Source organism: Euwallacea fornicatus, chromosome 12 (assembly GCF_040115645.1).
Source record: "Euwallacea fornicatus isolate EFF26 chromosome 12, ASM4011564v1, whole genome shotgun sequence".
In the NCBI taxonomy this organism is placed as follows: Eukaryota; Metazoa; Arthropoda; class Insecta; order Coleoptera; family Curculionidae; genus Euwallacea; species Euwallacea fornicatus.
The window spans coordinates 34731-57000 of NC_089552.1; the positions used below are offsets into that span (position 1 = coordinate 34731).

Sequence of the window (22270 nt, forward strand, 5' to 3'; positions counted from 1 at the left end):
TTCCTCAAGAAAACACTGCTGGAATTGAAAATGAGCAATATTCTAGTCACTTAATTATATGGTGATTTATTAAGCTATCATTAACCAAAGTCTACATTATTCGTATTAAGAAGAATGGCTTGGGAAGCCTCTGCCAATAAAATATTTTGAATTAATACAGATATATCTACATACAAACACACACATATATATGTATGAATATATATGAATGAATGAATATGTATATTCATTCAGGGGGCGACTCGAAGTAGTGAGCGGTATTTGGAAAACTCTCCGGAGTATAATCTTCGTTATTACGCAAATTAGCTTGCACAGTGGTCTGAAGGAGACTTCTATAGGCTGACTGAATATCCAAAGATTCGCTGGCGGCTTGTGCCACCGCGTCTAATGGGGCTACTGAAGACAAGCCCGCGGAAGTTACAACTTGACGTACAGTTTCTAAAATTCGATATAATTATCCTGATGAATAATGAAAGGAAATATTTTTATTTTTTGGTAAAAATGAATAAAAAGTAAATCAATCGTACAATTAATTTGATATATTACTTACCAGAAATAACTTGAGGTAAGCTTCCCTGTGGTTTTGCATTATTAATGACCTTTCTCCTCTTACTTGGTACCCCTGAAAGGTACGAGTCACTAAATGAAGGTTGAGAGTTCTGTCTTCTCTGTCTTTGCACGTCTCTTGTGATTATAGGAACCCATTCCTGTGGGATAAATTCAATATCATACAAATTATACGAAAACATGACAACTAAAAACATATTTGCCTCAGGCGTTTGATTATGCCAAGACTCTGAACCCCAAATCACGTTGGGTATTGGTTCGGTATCCTCAATGGGGGCGGCTATTAACACGGGTTCTACATTGGTAGGACTAGGAACGAAATCTACATCCATTGACTAAACACACAGTATTTCAATTAAAAAGGATCAAAAACCTACAAGGAATTTGTTACCTCTACAGATTCATTTGCTCTATTTAGCTCTGGAACACTCTCAGACATAGTAGCACTTTCAGCGGCTTTTCGTACTACATACTGCTCTATATCGGAAGGCGTCACGTTCAAATCTCGGAGGATAGTCCTTATTGCAGTCCGGCTACTGCTTATAGTCCAGCGGTGAATGTCGTTGGGCACGTCCGATTGGTTAAATAACGTTGAAACCTGAATTATGGCTGTTGAGTTAAGAATTAGGATTTTCAAAAAAAATATGTGTTTACCATAATATCTTCACAAGCACTTTCGACACCTTGCTGTCCGTTTGCGCTACAATGAACGGCGAGTGCTAAAAGTTCACGAACAGTTAACCAAATTGTTGATAGCAAATTTGAAGCATCTTGAATTGATAGCAAATTTGACACGTCTTGGACGGAATTGCCTGAAATTGGAACGGTCAATGAAATAACAGTAAATAGTAATAAGAGACAACAACAATTAAATTATTTGATGTGAAAAACTCTGGAATCAATTTTAAAAGCTCACTTGGACGGACCACAGCTGGACTAAAAATTAATTGCATCACGTGACATGGCATTTACACACTTACCTTCAGTTCTGGCACCAGTATTAATAGCCAAACGAATAATTCCCGGCACTCTCTGTCTGAAAAATCCCTCTATTGTTCTAACCATATCGATATTCTCCCGTGCAGGAACGGATTCCTAAACCCAAATCTCTTAATAAATCCTAAAATTGAACAGAAGCTACATACCAAAGCGCTGATGATAGGTGCAAAATCGGTCAAAATTCTTTCGGTGGCCCTAGTAATGCCGGCGTCAGTAGTGTCATTACGACACACCTCATTTAAAAAAAACTCCTGAATCGTCGTGATCTGTCTTTCCAGAGGCGCCATATTGCCGCTACTTATGGCAAATAGGTCATTAATTCTCAAATTTCGTAGCATTAACATAATGAGGTCTATAATTAAGCTTTCACCCTGTATGTACGGTTCCGGGCTGAACGATTGGACGTATACATCCAGGGTTGGTCCGCTACCCAGTAAATCAGGGAGGCTCTGTCAAAGGAAGATGATAATTAAAATTTGTATTATAAATATGAGGGAATATGTACTTGATCCATTAGCGCGCTAATAAAACCTAAAATATCTTGCGTCGGTCTAGGTTGAGAGGAATTTTGTGTCTGACCATCCGGAGCACCCCTTGTGAGGGTACCTTGAGATTGATTAGATGGTGCACTTTGGGTCTCACCAGGCGCTGAAGCGTTTTGACCCCTAAAGAAATAATGTTGGGAAAACTTGTGGTAATTTATTTTCGTCGAATATTACCTATGCTGACGATCTTCAAGTAATGCCCCCAAACGTGGAAAGTCAACCATCGGAGAAGGTAAATGTCTAAACATATTTTCGATCTGCACAACAAGATTTGGGGGCAAGTTGCCGCCCATAGTAGGTATCGGCTGTCCTCCGGGGTTTTGAGTAGTTGGTTCGGCAATTGTACTCCCTTAAATAATAGATATTCCAAAGCAAAATACTAATAGCGCACAGGATATACAGGTAGAAAAAAACTTGATAAAGACGTTTTAGATAGATTTTGCAAAAATTGTTAAAAATATGATTATTAATTGTCTCATTCTTGAGGCAACTAGTTTTGCTTGTATAAGTACGATATAACGACGTATTGCTCCTGTCACTTTGGACAGTGGGAAAAGCTTTAAATCTCTGAAATTTCATCTTTTGCAAAAATAATCGTCGCACATCATATCAGTTTTCCTCTATCTACGATAAAAATAAAAGTGTTCGGTTAAAACGATTCGAATCAGACCACCACCATTAAGAGATTGTCTCAAATTCATGACTCGTTGACGACGAATTCATCTTATTGTAATCGTACAACTTTTAGGACTTTGATGGTGGGATATATATTTTTAATACTAATTTAATTTTTTGGTTTTATGTATCAAACGACAAACGATCGGATGGGAGAAATCAAGCAAACTCACGGGAAATTGGTAATCGCGTACATTGTCAACGTTTACTCCAAGTAGTTCTTTCCATATAGCGAACACTTACCCGATTCTCTCCCTGCAGTCGATTCCTGTCGATTTGGATGTGGCCCCAAAGAAACAATCTACAATAATAAAAATAAATAAAATGCCCTAAATGCAAAGAAATACGTTGAGACGAAAATAAACATAAGTAACTCTACCCCTCTTCCCCCTCTCCTGCATCTATATATTATCAAAATGCACACGATATTATAAGCGAATTTGACTCACTCGCTGCGGCCTAGATTGAGACACATGATGGGAATAGCAGTGTAAAAAGGGATCAAACCCTCCTTGAACTGCCTGCTGAGTCATGTGCACATGCGGTCTAGGAGTGGATTGTGTGTGAGTGACAGTAGCTGGATTCGTTTGAGTTGAACGAGCCTATAAAAAAATAAATTAGATTTTGGTATTATAGTAAACAACAAATTTGAGAAGGTACCTGTGATTGCTGGGTATTCCCTCCCTGTGTTCCATCTGACCTCTGATTTTGAGCCTGGGCTATAGTGTCTCCTAACTGAGATCCTACCAGTTGCATAAGGGATTGAATCAAATTCCCACCTCGTAGTGCTAACAAAAAATTAACATAGACAAATTTAATACCTAATGCAAAAGATTTTAAGACCCCTAACTCCTTGACTTTGACACATACTTTCAGGGGTAACTTCCATAAAGAACTCCAAATTACCTCCACCAGTATTGAACGGACCGCCTGAAGGGGCCTGACCAGTTTGACCAGTAGGTGGATTGGGGTTCGGAGCACCTTCGTTGGGAGTAGGAGCATTGGACGCACTCTCTGCAGCTGATGCAGGGGCAGATGTATTCCGAATGTTGTTGTTATTATTTGTGGAACGTGTCCTCGGTGTACTGGCGCGCAAAGTGCGTATTTCCACAGGGGCGGTAAACACACGCATTGAACCTCCTGGCATGAAAGGCAAACCTACAAAAATTAATATAAATTCAAGCATACAAATAAACAATTAATATTTCACCGAGTGACCCACAAAAAATATTTCCTTGAACCTCACAAACAAAAATGAAATAGGTCGAACAATAATTCAATTGATTAAATGAATCAACCATAAATGCACCTCTGTGCCTATAGTCTTCTGCTTAAGCTTGTCCAATAATCTACTATTTCTTACCCATAAACCCGGGTTGTATATTGATACTAGTACTACCAACTTGTGGTTGCCCTCCAAGGACAGAATTTGGAAGAGAATTTGGTACATCAGTTCCTGCAGTATCAGCTGATGGTGGCGCACCTGCAGCAGAAGGTGTTGCTGTTCCTGCTGCATTCACAGTAGATCCAGGAGCCGAACCATTATTTGGCATCGGCCTCTCAGCTGATAGGTTTATCTGAGCCTTGAAGGAATTTGAAATTGAGGAAAATTCAATAAAATGTCAATTATAGTCTTCACCTCAACCTGAACTGGAATACTGGTTTGAACTAAAGCTGGCGGCTGGATTAAAATTGGACGACACAATAAGAGTCTTGGCGGAGGGTGTTCTGCATGTATTATAATATCGCTGAGGCTGTGATAGGCATGTCCCAAATAGTGCAATACTTTTGATACTCTGTTCAACATTAGGTGAATTTCAGAAAGATCCTGTACAAAAATAGCCATTTTCAAAACAATACATCAGAAAATAATCAAGTATATACTTCTTGAGCCACTTGAGGGTCATCCTGCATAAAGGTTTGATATCGGGCTAAAAATGGGGCAAAGCGGACTTGAAGTTGGTTTAGGGTGGTTAGGAGTGTAGCCATTTCTGTTCCCCGACATCTTCTAAAAGATCCAAATATTATGAAAGTTTAAAAAATTAGTCTGGTAATTGAAAGGCGACACACAAGAAGTTAAAAATTAAGTACCTTTTTTTCTGTTTAATTTTGCGTCAATTAAAAATGACGACTTATGAATTATTTAGTCATAGATTTACCTAACAATCTCCTTATGCAAACAGAGATTCATTGTTTATATTATTAAATCAATTAAAAATTCTCTGCTTTATCTATATCTAACCTATTTTATGATACAAACACCTTTGTAGCTCAATTAACTTTTCCCAAATATTATACTTACAACCTTGGAGCTGCTGGACTTCCATCTCTAGGTGCTTCAGCACTATCAGCATTTAAATTTTCACTTGAAGTTGATCTTGGGGTTTCTGGAGCCGAGGCACTTAATTGTGGCCCAGTTGTGGATTCCACATTACTGGTACTTGTGCTAGGGCCCAGTTCCATATTTCTGTGCATAATTTAAATACTTTCAATAGCCAATACTTAAAAGCAACAAATACACATAGAAGACTAACAATTGAAATGAAAGAAATAACTTAGGCCAGTTAGCTGTGTTTCTGACACTATAGAAAACCATATATAATTGCTTACCCCATTGTAGGAAATATTGTATTTTGCACGGCGTTAATGATGGCATTCCCATCTATTGGTTGATCACCATTTGTGGGTACAATAACCCTGTCAAAAACACATTAAATTGTAAATTTGCGGCTCTCAAAAAATTCAAATAAATAATACTCAATCATAACCTGGAAAATATCTATTACTTAAATAGAGCTCACATAGAAATAGCACTCTTAAATTTGTTGTAGAGCACATTAATCAGAATGATGAAAATTCATGCTTGTTTATTTGACTTATTGAAGCCTTTCAATGACATAAATGAAATTAATTTATTCTACTTAAAATACTCTGAAATATGCTCAATTTAAGCAATTTCATATCTGTTAAGTTGATTAAAATTTCCATAATACTTATTGTACCGTGGGATACCATATAAGTAGATCCCACACTAATAAATTTCACCAACCTTACCTGGCTTCAATCACTGGAGTCATTTCTTCTTCTGCTGTCTCTTCAGCTTGTGGTGGGGGATCAGCACCCATGTTTGGATTCTCAAGTAGGCGAATGACATTTTCAGCATTTTTTAGCATTCTAAAAGCACATATTTACAAACTATTATTAAAATGTGAGCTCAGAAAACCTTCTAGCAACATTCAACCGACTCGAGCTCAAAGTATGTGTGGCTCTTGGTGGAATAACTGGAGGAGGATCTATTAAATTTTGTGGAAATGTCATAGAGCCCATGCCCATGTAAACAGTATTCCCAGATCGATCAAAACCCCTAAATCCACTTCTTGCTCTGTTGAGGTCAGGGGGAGGAGTAAGAGATCGTACATTTCTAGAGGAGGCACCTGGTGGGGCTCTTTGTACCAGATGCACCACCTTCCCATCAACGTCTAAAATCACATAATTTATAAGTATATTTATAAAAGTTTAGACTTACCATAATCAGAGAGTTTTAAATTATCCTGTAATACTCTTCCACAATAAATTATTCTCTGCCTTGCAACAGGAATGCTAACTGTCTCGGCAATGTGATTTTTGAATTGTTGTACTGTTATCTGTAAATGTAAATTCAAGCTCAAATCCTTATAGCAAAGAATATGATAATGATTCTTACGTTCTCATCGACGCTAAATTGGTGATTCTGGGAATCTAGAGTTTTCACAGTAATTGTAATCATTTTAAAAAAAAATCTTCGGTATCTCAACGCCACACAAACAAGATTAAGAGGACTGACACTTGTTTTAGTTCGATCAACCCTTGCATAAGTTTAACGTAAATTTTTGTGCCTACAACAAGGGCAGTGACGTTAAAAGTCTCCTTAACGTTAGAAAAGGTTTTTAACCATGATTTTCATCAAAAATGAAATTTCTACTGACGAGGAACTTCAATCATTTATTTGACAGCTTCGTCTTCACAATAAACAATTGACAAATACTTACGGTATTTCCTTTCGCACGTGGTTTTAAAGCATTTTCGATTTATTTAGAACAGGGACCGAATATAACAAATTTAACACAAAATTAAAACCAGCAGCATTCGATTTAAATTAATGAAATCACAAATAGAACCTGGTTGTGAATATTCAGGATCAACTCGAAGTTCATTCAAAATTTGAGTCTAATTGGTATACATGAAAGAGTTGGGTTTGACGTGTTTTAAGAGCACCAGGCAATAAGAAAATTATTGCATTCCGTTTCGTTTAAATATGTTTTTAATTATAACCGTAGTAAAAAAATATTCATAGAAAGGTTTTTAATTATTACGATTCTATTAAGATGTAGTGGTGAGAGGTTGTCTTGTTGTAGACAATGTAATATATTAATAAATAATTTAGACGACAAAAAAAGCATTTTACTTAATCGTTAAGATTCTACGGGTTAATTGTTAAGTGTTATATAATCTTGAAGATATCATTTCTACTCATTCAAAATGTGCATTATATTTTTATAAATCATTATAGTTATATAGAATAGGTAATCTAAAATTGTTACAATAACTGGCAGTGCTACGTTTCCAATCGTCTTTGAATTAAATACCTACAATATTTGATTAACGAGGACTGGCAAAATTCCCATTTTGGTCCTTGCAATATTTCAGTTCTGGTGCTTCCATAATAAATACCTTATACAATTGGGTCTATCAATAACATTACTGATATAAAATTTCATAATACTTTCAAACTAACATTAAGTACTTGAATTAATATTTGAGCCATGGGTGATGTTTTATGGACTCTCTACTTCTATCTCCATAATCATATAACAATTCTTGGCCCCTCTTAATGCTGTCTTTTGCAAGAAGCACCAACCTAAAATAAAATTTCAGTTTCAGTAATAGTTTAAGAATTTTACTTCACCTTGGCAATCCATCCACAAGAACAGTTTTAGTATAGAGATTGCTGCTTGTTCTAGAGTGGTTAATCAGCCTTCCAAGCTTGCCAGTTTCCTGTGTGGCATCAATACAAAACGTCTGATCCTTGTACTTAAAATAGTACATAAAACAGCCAGTAGTTTCATCTTGAGCATATTGTTCTTCACGTTCATTAGCCTCTATAAGACTAATAAAATCTCCACTATATTCAACTACAAAATCACCCTTTTCAAAGTTTTTACTGGCGAATACTCCTCTACCTTTGCCATCAATATAACTGAACTACAATTTATAAGTACACATTAAGGTTATAAATTAATGAATCATATTTATACTAACTTCTAGACCTTCCTCAGTTTCACTGCGAATTAAAGCTTCTAGGGACCTTTGCTGCTCTTTTAGTACTTGGATTTTAGTCTTCCTAATTGACTTTCTTACTGTAAAGTATTCAGTCACTTTGTGATCAGTGGGTGGTTTGGTTCTTTTAGTTGCTTCAAAGAAAGAAAAAAAAGTGAATGAAAAAGAAACCTAGTAATTTGAGGAAGAATAGGACAAAAAAATCCTAATCACATGGCTTTGGTTCCTCATTTTACATAATGTACTTAATTACTATAGTGCCTATTTTATTTTGACCTCAAAGGGAAAAACTAAGCTAGATTTTTGATTACAGTACTGTACTTCCACGTTTCAAACGCGATAAAAATACCAATGCAATAAGACGCACAAGGCGGAATAATATACACGAGACTTTGGAAATTAACTCAGAAGAGTTCAGATTGAAAATCTTATCCTACATGCTAAATATGTATGCAGTAAGTACGCGCGAAATTCTAAAAATTAATATTATTAAAGATATGAAGTATAAATTTTACCTTTGACCATTTTTAAAGTTCTTCTGAGCAGCAGTTCCTTCAAAGCGCTTAAACGTGTAGTAAGCACTAGGAAAGTTTCCGTTTTACATGTACGTAAAATGAAATAATAACGGAATTATGGGTTTTTACTGATTATGAAATAGATTGAAAGGAAATTGTTAATATAACCATTTTTTAATTAATAAAGGTACAAAAAGATGTTTGTAAACATGTAAACAATAAACAATAAGCACGCAAAAAATACACGTCTCAATTTCTTCCTTCCTCTTCGTTGCAATGACATTCGTCGTTGCCAACGTATTATCAAAAAGAATTCGTATAGAATGAATACTTTATAATTGACAAGTTGTTATATTGTTATATGTTGGAAGTTATTTTTTTTAATCTTCCGCACAAGATTGTTATAAATGTCTTTAACACAGAAAGACACGTTTCGAAACAAATAAAGTATAAGTTGACCGTTTCTGTATTTTTCTAAGGAAAGGAATGCTATTAAATGGAACACCCAACTCTACGTTCATTTTACCTCCAGTCTTTCTCTTTCCAAAGTAATACCTTTTTACAAATGTCCCACAACATTTTCTATAAAGCTTCCTAATGTTAAAACAAAACTTTATTAACAATATTAATAACAATAAATAAATAATTCGCTAAATAAAGCACAACACCATTTCTTAAAAAAATTAAAGAAAGTTATCACAATCAAGGAAGCAATGGCTAATAATAGAACAATTTTAACGATAAAATGGCGACTTCTCCACTCCCGTAATTCATTCATGTACAAAAATCTATTGCGGGAGTATTCTGGAAGCTCAAATTTACTGGTATGAGGAAGTAGAGCCAGATAAAAATCGTATAAAATTGCCTTTATTAAATCATTATCATCTGGCTTGGCCTCATCTAAGTTGTCGTTTAGACAGATGAATTTCCTAAGTTTAAAAGAACAATTAAATGTTTATAACCTCACTGGCTAAATACATACCTCATGTGGCTTCTGATTTCGTCAAGATTCAAAACCACATTTGTTACATTCGACACCAACATTTTAAATGTAGTAGAAGTTTTTTCTGCATCTTTTACAATGTCGTATTTGTATTTGGGAACGCTACCAAACTTTTTTTTTAAGAATTTGCTTAAATAGGGGCAATTTGTCACCATGTATTTGCTTATCGTAGGCTAAAATAATTGTCATTCATTAAGTAAAGTGGAAAACCGAATTTGATATGTACCAGTCTTGAATCTATATATCTTTCATACAGCGGAGCTACAATGGGCGGAAACTCTATAAATTCACTGCAATTTAACAAAATTCCTTCGAAATGATCCACAATGTCAAAACTAAGGGGAAGCTCGTACATTTTTGTTAATATATTTCGAATTTCTCTATCTGACCATGTGCTACAAAATGTATTGCATCAGTAAACTCCGAAACACATTATCTATGAAACAAACAGACCCAGAATTATCGGTGTCAAATTTGTCGAAAATAGCCTCAATTGGTTTTTCAACAGTCTCCGACATGAGATGATAATAGTAACTGAAACCAAATTGCATATCGTCGTTATGCCTAAACCTATTTCTTTCAGTTAATTCAAATTCAGTTACAAAAGTGTTTTCCAGGCCTTGCATTATATCCCTTAAACATCACGTACATACATACACAAAAATAATTGTTTAATTACGAATGTAGCTACTTGTCTATAAATATAGGAGCATGTGCAGGAACATATCGTTGCTTGAAACCATATTTTTTATTAAATGTTTTTTGTGTATGTTCCAATGATTCTAAGAACCCATCTATGTTCCTTAATGTGTTTCGTTTAACCTAGAATGTGCGCTTAAAGAAATAATTGTTTTATTGACAAACATATTACCTTTAATAAATCTCTTTTTTTCCTCTGCGAAAGTTTGTTTTTCCTCATCACCCTCTTATTATGCTCCTTCACCAATCTAGATACGGAAACTCTTTTGGATTCAATATGTATCTCCGTTTTAGATCGATTAGTGTGATTGCCGTTCTTAATTTCGATTGACTGATCATGACGTGATAAGATGTCATGAACACTCTTCTTAAGACTATGCAATTCATTGTTTAACGCACTATTGTAAGACTCAGTAGGCTCCTCTGAATTTATGTCATCTGCATAAACAATCTTTCCGCTTTGATTCTATGAAATTTTTAATGTTTGATTTTAGACAAGGGAAGCTAGTAAAAAATGAACCTCTCTGCAATCTCCCCCATCAAATTGACACCTCTCATTATTGCAAGTTAAATCACACTGCCCATCTCCAACATAGAGCCAGGGACAATCAGAAGCGCAATTCGGCAAAGTATAGGCTAAAAACACTAGATATCCCTTGCTTTCACTGAAAAAATCTTCCAGATATAAGGGTTGCCCCAAAAATATGTCGTCATTGAAATAAATGAAACGTTTAGAGAGGCCTGGTATTCTGTAAAAGAAAGGTTTGATTGACTTATAAGGTTTTTCAAGTTTTTGATGTTATATAGTATGGCCATAACTGTGTCCATTAAATTAAGAGAGAAAGAAATATAAATCCACATTTTATAAGATTTTGTTCCAGTTTTTCAGAATTTTTGTGCATCCCTTCTTCCTCCTTTGCCTCACAGAAAAGAAGCACAATTCAGAAAACTGTTTCAAAACAATCAACATTTTCTCCACCAGTGGCCAGAATAATTTCTTTAATAATCACATTTACCTATGTAAATTGCTTTCAATTGCAGGACTAGAAAAAGTAGGCAAGTTACTTTGATCTCTAAAAATCATACTATGAGTAATCACAGTGAGTTTTTCATAATCCAAGTTCAACCAATATGGTATTTGACCATTTGTTACCAAATAAACATGGTTAATCCAAGGAGCAAACTTTTCCAATGACCTAAAAGCTCATTCTCCATAAAAACTAAATTTTTAAACAGTTACAATACAGACCTCAAGGAGAACCTTAACTCATTTTTATCTTCATATCTTTGTTTTGAAGCATCAATATTCTCATTTTTGTTTAAGTAATGATTTAGGTTTGCAATAAATAACGGGTCGGAACCATTAACCCAGGTATAAACAACATCTATTGGTTCAGTATATGTACAAGATGTTTTGTTTGTGATATTTAACTGGAAAATGTTACATGAGACATTATACATGATTTACATTATGAGAATTAGTGAATATTCTAGATCTTTTTCTGTATACAAAAATAGGAATAAGCTTATCTGAAGGAACATGATATATCCACGAATTTAAATATAAATATATAAATGGTCAAATATGCTTTAAATTTGATCAGGTGGTATGCAAACTTAATGGTAATTGGAATATATTAATATTTTACATCATGCTTACCTCTTTGTAGCTCATAAATAAATATAAAAAGGGTATTAAAGCTATTAAACAAAATATTATTAAAACGCTTCCATTGTAGATTTTAAAAATCCTGGCTACTCTAACCATTTCCAAAAAAAATCACTTTTTGTACCCCTAAGTATGCGGCATATTTCCACGTTTCACTGCGACCAGGTGTTTGGTTAAACCAATTAGCTCTTATCATTATTTACTAAACTCTGCCCGTATTGCTTGCTTTGCAGATATGCCCGATTCAAAATAAATTATTAAGATAGTAATATCAATAAAATTGAAAATTATGAAAATGGCAAGGCCAAAATGATTTGTTTATGTTTACTTTTTTATGTAATCGACAATGACAGTAACACATCAATCGTATTCCAAGTTGTATCTGTCTTTGTTTGATCACCGTGAAATAGCAACGATATTTTTTTCCTAAATCCGAGTTGCGTTCATTTTTAATTTCACTCTATATCGGGGACGACGCTGCTTGTTCACAACAATTCAACGATTTTTGGAGGGAACTTTTATCTATTTTAAAATAAATTAAATAATTATCTTAATGGTAAAAGCATAGACAATTCGTGTAATTTAAAAATGTGGTCCATGTGTAGCGTCATATTTGTTGTAGGTAAGCTGATTAGACTAATATCAGCAAATATTCATATTTAAACCTCATCTCATGTCAAGTAATAGTTGACCATGGGCATAACAGGCCTTTTGCCGTATTTAGAACAAGCTACAAGGCAATGCCACATTTCAGAATTCCGAAAGAGCACAGTAGCAATTGACTCCTATTGTTTACTACATAAGGGGGCCAATGCTTGTGCTGAACAACTGGCAAGGGGTGAAGACAGTACTTTGTAAGTTTGATTTTACGAAGACTGTTGCACTAGCATTATTATGTACTAAAATGAACTTACATATTACAAGATTTGGAATAGTTTTAAAGACAACTTTTTTCTTTTCTAAGAGAAATTTTTACGGATTGTCTGGTATGATGTATTTGAATTTCTGTAAATCACATATTTATATGAGTACTCATATAAATGAAAAAATGCATTTTGAATGTTCAGATACTGATTCATATCTTTTCTTCTATTATATTTTAGTTTTTAAACACTTTCAAATGAATAATTTAGCACTTTCAGAGATTTCAATGTTCTATTATCTTTTTAAATATGTACATGGATAGACTTATATTTTACATCACTACAATACAATCCTTCAACATTTAGTGTGTAATATGTTTAGGTACGTGGACTATTGCATGAAATATGTAAAAATGCTCCTCTCATATGACATCCATCCAATAATGGTATTTGATGGAAAAAACCTTCCAGCCAAAGCAAAAACTGAAGCCAAGCGTCGCGAGTCTCGAAAAAATGCTAAACAGAGAGCAGCCCAACTGCTCAGCTTAGGTAAGCTTGAAGAAGCCAGAACTTATTTGAAACAGTGTATTGATGTTACCCCAAAAATGGCCCATAATCTAATCCGAGCATGTCAAAAACTAAAAGTTGATTGCATAGTAGCACCTTATGAGTCTGATGCTCAAATGGCATTTTTCAACATGAAAGGTGTGGCTGAATGCGTTATAACTGAAGACTCTGACCTAGTATTATTTGGATGCAAGAAAGTTTTGTATAAATTGGACTTGGCAGGCTCTGGGCGCTTAGTAGAATCGGACAAAATAAGTATCGCAATGAAAATGAGACCTGATCAATTCACTTTTGATAAATTTAGGTTTATGTGTATATTATCTGGCTGTGATTATGTTAGCAGCCTTAATGGTATAGGTCTAAAGAAAGCCGAAAAGTTCATTAAATTAACCGCAGAAAGTAATCCTGAAATAGTAAGTTTCTGCATGCTTAAATTTGGCGAAAAATTATATTAAGTTCTTGTAGTTCCTCGACCGAATTCCTAGGTACCTCAACATGAAATATTTAGAAATCACGGATGAATATAAAAGAAATGTACTCATTGCAAACGCAACATTTCTTCATCAAGTGGTATTTGATCCTTATAAAAAAAAATTAGTTCACCTTATCGATCCGGAAATAATAAACACTAATCCAGAATATTTGGTTAATGCCGGCGAAAAATTTGATAATGAAAAAGCTTATCAAGTTGCAATTGGCAATTTAAATCCTTACAATTTTGAGCAATTTAACGATTGGATTCCTTCAGACGTACGTTTTTTCAAATAATCGGTTAACGTCCAGTAAACATATCTTTACTTTACAGCTCTCTAAATATAGCATTTGGGCAGGCTTTTGCAAAAAAAGAATGTCATCGAAAACTGACAAACTAATACAAAAATCGAGGCTTCAGGAGTTTGTGCAAAAGAAAAATCCTAAAATCCAGTCCATTGAAGTTATGGAAAAGGTACAGATAATAGAGGAGGAAACTTGCATTAATGAGGATTTATTAAAATACGCTACTGGTAGCAGAGCTGACATTCGGGAAGAACCAATTTTAGAACATACTGATCCAGAAGAAGAATCAAAATCCAATACTGTGAGCCCTGTAATATACAAAAATCCGTTTTTAAAGAGGAAAAGAATCAGTAAATTTCCTAAAACGTTTTATTACGGAAATGACGTCGTTAAAAGTAGATACTTTTGCTCAGAAACTTCTTTCGAACCAGAAACAATAAGGCCAAAAAACGATTTTGAGAGTGAAAATAACTCAGATGTAGGCAAAGAAGAAGTTGCATTTGTAGATGAACTTTTCAAAAAGGTCGATTCAAGCCAAATAGAAAGGCTATCAAATGATGAAACCATATTGAAATCCTGTGAAAACAGCAATGATATTGCTGTAAAAGTATCATGTGGCGAGCGGCAAACTGCAATCGAAAGGGCCCTTTTTGTTAACGACGGCTCTAGGGAGGGTTTTACTGTAAGTTTTTTACTATATAATGATTAAAGGTTTAGATTTATAAAAAAATAATTTCTAGGATCAGCATGATAGTAAAAGAAGAAAACTGGGACCTTGCAGGAGAGTGGGATTAAAAAAAACATCCATTACACAAAAAACGCTTCATAGTTTCTTTACTAACCTCAGAAAAGCAGACTGATATTGAAATTGATATTTTTTGATATTATGTTATTTCCTTGAATTCCTCGTAAATTGTATGTGTCCGGTTACATGTGTGTTTTATGTACAGTGTGTATCATGATTTTTACTTTTTTTCCAATTATATTAAAATAAGTTACAAAATAGAAACAATTTTTTGTCAAAATATATTCAGAAATTATCTCCTGATCATTATAAGTTTAAATTCGTACTTTCTACCAAGGAAAACGCAGTTGTGGCAGATGCACAGGCTTAACTATCTTTCAAAACTTCAGATATTTTTGGGGGCTCCTAGCGTTTTCTTACGCTCATTTTGTTGACGGGTTATTTAATGAGTGTTTCGATGAATTTGTAAACAAAAGTGTAAAAAACAAATTGCTAAGTCAATAGAAATTTACTCAAAATTTAAATTTTAATAAGGCTTTAGGAATTAATTTTCTTCCTCAGAAAATTTGCTTGGTATTGTTCGTCGGTTGTTTGAATTAAAAAAAAACGTTGCAAAAACAAGAGACACATGACATTGACATTGACGTGACTTATCCAAAATCAATAATGGAAATAAAAACAACGTGAAAGTGTTTTTAAAGTGAATTTGTAATTAAAAATGTATCGTCAATTTTAGGGTGGAATTTGAATTATTTTAATGCCTCGAATAAGAAATAACCTTCAATATTACAAAATGGAAGAAACTAGTGATTTATCAGGAGATGTCACAGTCGTGGACGTGTATGATATTGCGTCTGAAATTGGAAAGGAATGTGAAAAAATCATCGACAGGTCAGTAAACTTTGGGAATTTTATATATTCTTATACAGTTAGAAAAATCTGTTATTTTTCGAATATTTGGAAATAAATATGCTCTTAAATTTGTTTGTTAATTATTAATGAAGGTGTCAGCTATTGGGATGGGTGTAACAACACTCTGACTTTATGCTAGATTCTTATCCTTGTATCTTTTCATAACGTTTAAAAACCCAAGTGTTCATATTACACATTATATTTCTAAATTTATATGTTTACATCAAATTGACAAAAGTGTAAGGAACAAGTCTGTGCTACATGGTTTTTAACATACTCAGATCCACCTATATAATTTCTAGATCTGTTTCTACATTATTCTTCTATAAATCGCCCATGTTTTCCCTGTTAAATGTAAATAAATTTCTTGTTTTTTCAAATTATTATTTATCCTTCTTGCTAACTCAGCTAAAGGAAGATGGTTCTCCTCTTTAAAGTTCTCAACTACTTGTGCTAGTTGTAAACCTGCATATGTAAAATAATTCATTTTGTGTTGTCATGTGTCATTTTGTTGATTGTTTAGGGTGATATCCTATTCTGATAAGTACAACTCATTTGCAATGGTATTGTTGTTTTCACCTACTTGAAGTTTGGAAATTATTAAACCTTTGGCTTTAGTGGACAAAACTTTTTTTTTTATCATTTTTTAAATACAGCAAAATTACAACAATGCTGACAAGCTGAATACATGCAATGAACAGTCTCCAATTTATACAGGGTGGTTCATTTAAAACAGTCCAATTAAATATCTTGAATGAAATTTTTTCTTCAGAAAACCCAGAGACATGTCAATTTTACTTTTAAGGGGGACATTTTTAGATCATAAATTCATAAGTATAGTGTCATCCCTCTAAATGAAGTGACGACCTCTTCAAGAATCTTAAGTGGCACGGGGTTCAAGTGGCACATTAAATTAAAGGTATTTCAATTCTATTTATAAGTATGTTGAAATTTTTCGTTCCGCCCTTAAATATTGTAAAAAACCGTTCTAAAACATACAATCACTATACTATATCACCTAGCGTCGTTATACCCAGCTAGCAAATCATCAAACATGTCTATTTGCGGATGTTAAAAGCGACGATGTGTTAGGCATATTTTTACAGTGAGTTAAATGCAAATCCAACCAAAGGTTCGAATTTCCATCGCTATATACGACTTGTTATAATTAATGTCGTTATTCGCGATTTTCGCTGCATTTTTGTTTAAAAGCCTGTAAAGTTCTTGTTTTTTTTTCTTGTAATGCCATAAAAGTGTTATGAAATAGGTACGTGGCTATATCAATAAAATTTATAAAACTGTCAATGATAAGTGTACCTCTGAGACTGGCATTTTAGATATGGAGCTGATGCTGTTACCTCCCTAATGCCAAAAGTGATTAATGCCCTCGAGCTACTAGAAAGCCTAGCTACTAGAAACGAACGGGAAAATACAGTATTAAACGAGTTACAACTAAAAATCTCTCAACTCGAAAATGACAAGTTGGAAAAAGCGGAATATCGGCAGAAATTCGAAAAGGTTTCTTTTTCTTTTGTTTGTATGAATTTCTTATAAAATCATTTTCCTAAATAACAGGAGCTAGAAGTTATTGAAGAACAGTGGCGTTCTGAAACTAAAGAGCTTGTAACTGTGGTGTCAAAACTGCAAGAAGAAAATAGAAAATTGTTAAAAGACCAGAACCCAAATAACTATTCTCCAACTACGTCTACAGACTGCCTCAATGATGCGGAAATGCTGCAACGCCTAAAAGACAGCTTAGAGAAGCAGAGAGATGAGATCAGGGAAAAAGAAAAAATGATACAAGAGAAGTGCTTAGACGTTGACAATGTATATCAGATCATGATAAAAATTTGAAGGGGATGTATACATATAAAATATTTTCAGTTAAAATCGCAAATAGATAGACTAACAACGACTAGTAAAGAATTACGCAGAAAGCATAAATCCATGCAAACCCAAGTACGGACTCTCTGCGATGAGAGAGCCGATTTTTTGGTGCAGATGCAGGATCAACAAAGGGATATTAATGCCCTCAGGAAGCGCTTGGGTTTGGCACAAAAAGAGAATGAAGATCTGATAATGGTAAGTTACGATTCATAAACTTTAAATGTTATTTGTGTTCCCTAAAACCATTCAATATTTTAAAGTGTGATATTCCAATTCCTGTCAACAAGGCTGTGTACGATTTGGACGATCCAAATAGACCTCGATTCACTACTCAAGAATTGAAGGATATATTGCATGAAAGGAATGAGCTTAAAGCACGAGTAAGTGATTTAGAAGACGAGTTGGAGACTTTCAGACCCAAAAAGAAGGTTGATACGTAAGTAACATATTGTTATATTTTTTTAAGTAATTTATTTGGTAGTTGCTTTTTTGTTGAATTTTCTAGATTTAGAAATAAGCTTTTTAATTTTGGGCCAAGTGCATGTGATAGCCTCCTCATTTTGTCAAATTTTAGCAGTGTTACTTTTAGTAAACAGCCTTCACCAGCCGAGGAGGCTGATCTTTAGTAAGTTTTATTGATATGAATTAAAATTGCAAGGGTACTCTATTGTGGTTAGATCTGTTGGTTTGATCTAAAGACTCCAATTTATAGAGTGCGCTTTGCAAGTAATTGTATAAATTTAAAAATAATTATTTAACAACGAAACCCTTTTTGTCAGTCCTGTGGATGAAGAAGCGCCAGTCCAAGGTCCTTTACCTTACGAACCGGATGATGCACCTTGGAAGAAGTCTTCATCTGAGTCAGGAATAAGAAAGTTGTAAGTTGAAATTTCAACATTTTCATTTTTAATCATAATTCTAAAACGATTATTGTCAAAAATCACTAAGAAAGTTAGGGCGGGCTTAGTGCCAATATATCAAGCTTGTGATCTAAAAACTGAGTAATGACCCATGTCTTAATTTTTATGAAAATGATCTTAATGAAATTGCCAAGACATTGATTTATTGCCCCCTGGAGATAGTTTTATAATCTTTAGGATAATGTCGTAATTTGCAATGTCATTTTTTTTTTCAGTTTTCGGAAGATATTTTCCGAGAGCAGCGGCGGTCCTAGTTTTCCTAAGCGTAGCTTATCCACCCTCTCGAAGATGGCTCTATCATCGACTAGCGACTCAGTGCAATACTAAATATTTTTGCCACATATACCAGCTTTTCTCTCTCGACGTCAGTTTCAATACCGGTCAATTTTATACTCTCTTTTAGCCCAAGAATAAAGAGAATATATTGTTTATCCACGAACAGGATTTACTTACGTTGGATGATCGTCTCCCATAATATATTAACTTGTCCTCACAATGACTATTGTAATCCTTCCTACGTATTCTTTATTTTAAAATTTTTAATAGATAAATAATAGTACATTATACACTAAGGTGGTGAAGTATATTATTATAATGTATATCTGAGCCGTGGAGGTCAAGTATTTCACAACCGTCGTGTATATAGGATTTTTTCATCTAATAAATTTACTTTAATTGTATGAAATAACAATAAATTTGTCCAAATTAGGCATAAATTGAATCCAAAACTTAAAAAAACAACTGATTGAACGAATTATAACGTAACGGTAATATTTCGTTTGACATTTCTCTCCCAAGCAACCCTAAGTAAAACAATAATGAGGATGATGATGACCTTGTAGTCGATTAGCTCGCTAAGTAAATATGAGACAGATAGTACTGTTATTAAACTGTTAAAAAAAAAACGACAAAGCGTATTTCATACTCCTTTAATACATCATAAATTGAGGTCTTTTGGAGTTAGTAGTGAGAAAAACTTTATTACTAACATATAAGAGATTATTGTGACTCTATGTGATCTGTAAACTGATGATTTCGACAAATTAAGGAATTTCATTATGATTTATTTAATTTTTATGAAATTGACCATTTCTAGTATACCTAATCGCTTGTAGATCGAGCAGGTGATAGTTTCATAAATAATAATTTCCTTTTGTCATATTTTATTATAGGAACATATTATAAGTGTTAGAAAAGCACTGGCTTTTAGAATATGTATGGTAATAAAGTTTCTAGTCAAATAGTATCATTTAGTGAGAATGTAAGTAGATCTGTTAGGAAAACAAATTCATGTACAGTGTATTTTTTAAAATAAGCCATAGCCAAAGTTACTTTATAGATCATTGTTTATGTAAATGATTCGGGCGGTGTTTTCCTACTGACACAGCCCATTAACTTGCAATTGAATAGAAAATTTATTGTCTTTGAGAAATACTATTTAACATTAATCATTTTTCAATCAACAGAATTTTATCAGAGAAAATATTCTGATAACGAACGCGCACGTACGCATACGCCAAAAGTGATTTTTGTTAAATATAAATAATAATTATACGCATTCGCTAATTTCGTCTATAGTTGCATCTTCTATGGCTCAATAAAAACTCTATGACTTATGTTAAAAAAAACCCTGCATAAGCACCTTCTTTTTCACTTTAATGTATGTGCAAGATACACGTTAAAACTAATCTCGACGTTATTATCAAAATGGGAGCAATTTTTTCTAGATAAGGCACTAGTTGCGTTTAGCTCCTTATAATTTTTGTTTAATACTCGTTTGCATTATATTTATTATTCTGCATTTTCAGACGGTGATAATGGTGCCAAATAGCTGCTATCGCACTGGCACCTCTGTTCTTTATTTTAAGTTGGAGAATTTCTTCATAGGCGCGTATACTATTTTATAAATTTTTATAGAGTGGTCATTAAAAAAAATTCTAGTATCGATTGTTTTCTATTCGCCAAATGTTTGATGAAAAATAGCGAACTGTTTAAAATGCTCCATGTTTACTGTTCACCACCTACAGCGAGATTGTTTTTTAATGATAACCCTTTAGTTGTGTACGCATTAATTTCATCTGTGAACAGAACTAATTAGCATTGAACAAGTTTTAGGTGGCAAAATACACAGACTGTGCCAAAAATGTTCGAATAATAAAGTAGTGTCATCACTTATAGGTACTTACCACAAAAAATTCCTACGGTGTTTCATTTATTTTACACATCACCATACATTTTAGAGATTTACGACTTTCGACCCATTTCGGTTTCATCTTTCCAATAAAAATCAATTTCACAACAAACTTCAAAATGCACAAAATCTCTCAGGGATATTACCTTTACCTTGAGTGAAAGCAATGAGCAATTAATTATCCGGAACCATAACGGAGATTCTACCGCAGGTCGGACCAATATAATTAAATGCAACTTCCTCATTACTGTGATTTGTTTCTGAAACACCATAGTGGTTTATTAGTTATATTTCCTCTCAATAATGGCTAAATCTTCCACAGTGACGATTTACTTGTTGGTTTTGGCCGCAGTTCTGATTAGCAGCAATGAAGCACTCAGTAAGTATATATTTTGTTTGAATAAGTACAGAAAATGATTAATAATTTTCATTTTGAAAACTATCTTGAATAACTAAAAGTGCGATATATCCTTTATAAAAAAATATTCTATAGGTTGAATTTATAATATATATTTTTCTTTATTAATTTCACTTTCAGCTGTAATCTGTAGTACCACAGCAGGATGTAATCAACAGTGTATAGGCGCAGGTCATCCCGGAGTGGACCAAAATGACTGTCGATTCAATGCGGCTAGACAAGTGTACATATGTGACTGTCACTGAACTGGCTTATTATAGCTCTTTAGAATATATCCCTGTAGCTTTTTTTTTAAATTATTTTATTATAACTCAAAGCTGCCAGCTTTTGCAGAAAAGTTGCATTTAAATATCCTATTCGTCAGCATGAAGTCGCCATCTAGCGGATAATGAAAAATGAGCGTCAGCTATTATAGTTCGCATAGAAGTATACGTTTCAATTATTGTTTCGATAATACTTTATATAGCATGTTTGGAGAATTGTTTAAAATTGCATTGTACCTACATATACATAGAATAATTTATGATGAAGTACCGAGTTAGCGGGTGGTGATATATTGTACCTTTATAGTATAATTGATCTACAAATAGGTAGGTACTTACTTACATATTTTCGAATTAATCCTTGATGGTATCTACCTATTAAATTAAATCAAACGTGTAATGTTGTGATATTGTTGTACAGTGTATTAATAAAATATCATTAGAAATTACTAAAATGGTTTTCTTTGTAGTTTTTAGCCGGTTGCCTCTACAAATTCGAATAAAATACAAATTGACATCTAAATTAAGTTCTCATAAAGATATTTCTGGAATAGCTACATCTCCGAAATATGAGGTGTCAAAGTTTATTTTTTATTAAAAAAAAGTTGCTTATTTTTATTTTAAACATTCTATAAAAGTTTTAAGACCTCCTAGAAATTAAAAAAATCGATTAAAAGCTCCATACCAAAAATTCTTGCACACTTCTGGCATTTCACCTTATATTTTGGGTTGATTTTAT

At 33.6% G+C, this 22270-nt stretch overlaps 5 protein-coding genes across 13 annotated transcripts; 2 read left to right on the forward strand and 3 right to left on the reverse strand.

Moving 5' to 3' along the window:
- Positions 1 to 50: 50 nt before the first annotated feature.
- Positions 51 to 6757, reverse strand: LOC136342729 (large proline-rich protein bag6-B). 2 transcript variants are annotated; one of them, XM_066288826.1, is made up of 22 exons: positions 6490 to 6757; positions 6313 to 6430; positions 6010 to 6265; positions 5841 to 5960; positions 5397 to 5483; positions 5089 to 5253; positions 4671 to 4794; positions 4426 to 4614; positions 4150 to 4369; positions 3693 to 3944; positions 3447 to 3574; positions 3236 to 3388; positions 3030 to 3087; positions 2286 to 2460; positions 2072 to 2231; positions 1713 to 2015; positions 1548 to 1662; positions 1222 to 1379; positions 959 to 1165; positions 771 to 902; positions 551 to 707; positions 51 to 438 (listed from the first exon to the last, which is right to left on the reverse strand). In XM_066288826.1, exons 1-22 carry the CDS (start codon positions 6550 to 6552, stop codon positions 227 to 229), a joined length of 3552 nt encoding a protein of 1183 aa, XP_066144923.1. In that variant the 5' UTR covers positions 6553 to 6757; the 3' UTR covers positions 51 to 226. The 2 variants fall into 2 exon arrangements, with proteins under 2 accessions (XP_066144923.1, XP_066144922.1); XM_066288825.1 differs by having other exon boundaries at positions 3657 to 3944.
- Positions 6758 to 7298: 541 nt separating this feature from the next.
- On the reverse strand, positions 7299 to 8908 carry LOC136342731 (N-lysine methyltransferase KMT5A-A-like). Of its 2 annotated transcripts, XM_066288829.1 has the most exons (5): positions 8618 to 8908; positions 8085 to 8236; positions 7732 to 8027; positions 7570 to 7683; positions 7299 to 7511 (listed from the first exon to the last, which is right to left on the reverse strand). In XM_066288829.1, the coding sequence occupies exons 1-4, from the start codon at positions 8625 to 8627 to the stop codon at positions 7575 to 7577; spliced, it is 567 nt and encodes a 188-aa protein (XP_066144926.1). In that variant the 5' UTR covers positions 8628 to 8908; the 3' UTR covers positions 7299 to 7511; positions 7570 to 7574. The 2 variants fall into 2 exon arrangements, with proteins under 2 accessions (XP_066144926.1, XP_066144925.1); XM_066288828.1 differs by having other exon boundaries at positions 7299 to 7683.
- A 304-nt stretch (positions 8909 to 9212) lies between these two features.
- On the reverse strand, positions 9213 to 12293 carry Gnptab (N-acetylglucosamine-1-phosphate transferase subunits alpha and beta). Its single transcript, XM_066288242.1, has 10 exons — positions 11980 to 12293; positions 11569 to 11750; positions 11336 to 11515; positions 10840 to 11068; positions 10492 to 10785; positions 10312 to 10442; positions 10074 to 10253; positions 9847 to 10015; positions 9600 to 9793; positions 9213 to 9546 (listed from the first exon to the last, which is right to left on the reverse strand). Exons 1-10 carry the CDS (start codon positions 12085 to 12087, stop codon positions 9243 to 9245), a joined length of 1971 nt encoding a protein of 656 aa, XP_066144339.1. The 5' UTR covers positions 12088 to 12293; the 3' UTR covers positions 9213 to 9242.
- A 95-nt stretch (positions 12294 to 12388) lies between these two features.
- tos (Exonuclease tos) lies at positions 12389 to 15207 on the forward strand. 4 transcript variants are annotated; one of them, XM_066288253.1, is made up of 6 exons: positions 12389 to 12544; positions 12594 to 12842; positions 13234 to 13831; positions 13884 to 14168; positions 14224 to 14877; positions 14936 to 15207. In XM_066288253.1, exons 2-6 carry the CDS (start codon positions 12682 to 12684, stop codon positions 15053 to 15055), a joined length of 1818 nt encoding a protein of 605 aa, XP_066144350.1. In that variant the 5' UTR covers positions 12389 to 12544; positions 12594 to 12681; the 3' UTR covers positions 15056 to 15207. The 4 variants fall into 4 exon arrangements, with proteins under 4 accessions (XP_066144350.1, XP_066144349.1, XP_066144352.1 ...); XM_066288252.1 differs by having other exon boundaries at positions 12409 to 12544; positions 12611 to 12842; XM_066288255.1 differs by having other exon boundaries at positions 12450 to 12544; positions 12670 to 12842.
- Positions 15208 to 15475: 268 nt separating this feature from the next.
- Positions 15476 to 20721, forward strand: Rilpl (Rab interacting lysosomal protein like). 4 transcript variants are annotated; one of them, XM_066288274.1, is made up of 8 exons: positions 15476 to 15831; positions 17190 to 17370; positions 17428 to 17679; positions 17737 to 17934; positions 18000 to 18175; positions 18245 to 18364; positions 18519 to 18617; positions 18875 to 20721. In XM_066288274.1, exons 1-8 carry the CDS (start codon positions 15698 to 15700, stop codon positions 18984 to 18986), a joined length of 1272 nt encoding a protein of 423 aa, XP_066144371.1. In that variant the 5' UTR covers positions 15476 to 15697; the 3' UTR covers positions 18987 to 20721. The 4 variants fall into 4 exon arrangements, with proteins under 4 accessions (XP_066144371.1, XP_066144372.1, XP_066144373.1 ...); XM_066288275.1 differs by having other exon boundaries at positions 15477 to 15831; positions 18314 to 18364; XM_066288277.1 differs by lacking the exon at positions 15476 to 15831 and adding an exon at positions 16358 to 16771.
- The last annotated feature ends 1549 nt before the right edge of the window (positions 20722 to 22270 follow it).

Excerpts from the sequence above, each read along its gene's own strand:
- LOC136342731 (XM_066288829.1), bottom strand. Across the intron at positions 8,028-8,084 it reads AAACTGAGGAAGGTCTAGAA|TTCAGTTATATTGATGGCAA; the intron begins GTTAGTATAAAT and ends TATAAATTGTAG. Across the intron at positions 7,684-7,731 it reads CTTGTGGATGGATTGCCAAG|GTTGGTGCTTCTTGCAAAAG; the intron begins GTGAAGTAAAAT and ends ATTTTATTTTAG.
- LOC136342729 (XM_066288825.1), bottom strand. The coding sequence starts at position 6,552 with ATGATTACAATTACTGTGAAAACTCTAGATTCCCAGAATCACCAATTT. Across the intron at positions 6,266-6,312 it reads TTTAAAACTCTCTGATTATG|ACGTTGATGGGAAGGTGGTG; the intron begins GTAAGTCTAAAC and ends ATGTGATTTTAG. Across the intron at positions 903-958 it reads GAGCAAATGAATCTGTAGAG|TCAATGGATGTAGATTTCGT; the intron begins GTAACAAATTCC and ends CTGTGTGTTTAG.
- Rilpl (XM_066288274.1), top strand. The coding sequence starts at position 15,698 with ATGCCTCGAATAAGAAATAACCTTCAATATTACAAAATGGAAGAAACT. Across the intron at positions 17,371-17,427 it reads ATCGGCAGAAATTCGAAAAG|GAGCTAGAAGTTATTGAAGA; the intron begins GTTTCTTTTTCT and ends CCTAAATAACAG. Across the intron at positions 18,365-18,518 it reads GCCGAGGAGGCTGATCTTTA|TCCTGTGGATGAAGAAGCGC; the intron begins GTAAGTTTTATT and ends CCTTTTTGTCAG.
- tos (XM_066288253.1), top strand. The coding sequence starts at position 12,682 with ATGGGCATAACAGGCCTTTTGCCGTATTTAGAACAAGCTACAAGGCAA. Across the intron at positions 12,843-13,233 it reads AGGGGTGAAGACAGTACTTT|GTACGTGGACTATTGCATGA; the intron begins GTAAGTTTGATT and ends TAATATGTTTAG. Across the intron at positions 14,878-14,935 it reads GCTCTAGGGAGGGTTTTACT|GATCAGCATGATAGTAAAAG; the intron begins GTAAGTTTTTTA and ends AATAATTTCTAG.
- Gnptab (XM_066288242.1), bottom strand. The coding sequence starts at position 12,087 with ATGGTTAGAGTAGCCAGGATTTTTAAAATCTACAATGGAAGCGTTTTA. Across the intron at positions 11,751-11,979 it reads TATTTATGAGCTACAAAGAG|TTAAATATCACAAACAAAAC; the intron begins GTAAGCATGATG and ends AACATTTTCCAG. Across the intron at positions 9,794-9,846 it reads GATATATAGATTCAAGACTG|CCTACGATAAGCAAATACAT; the intron begins GTACATATCAAA and ends CAATTATTTTAG.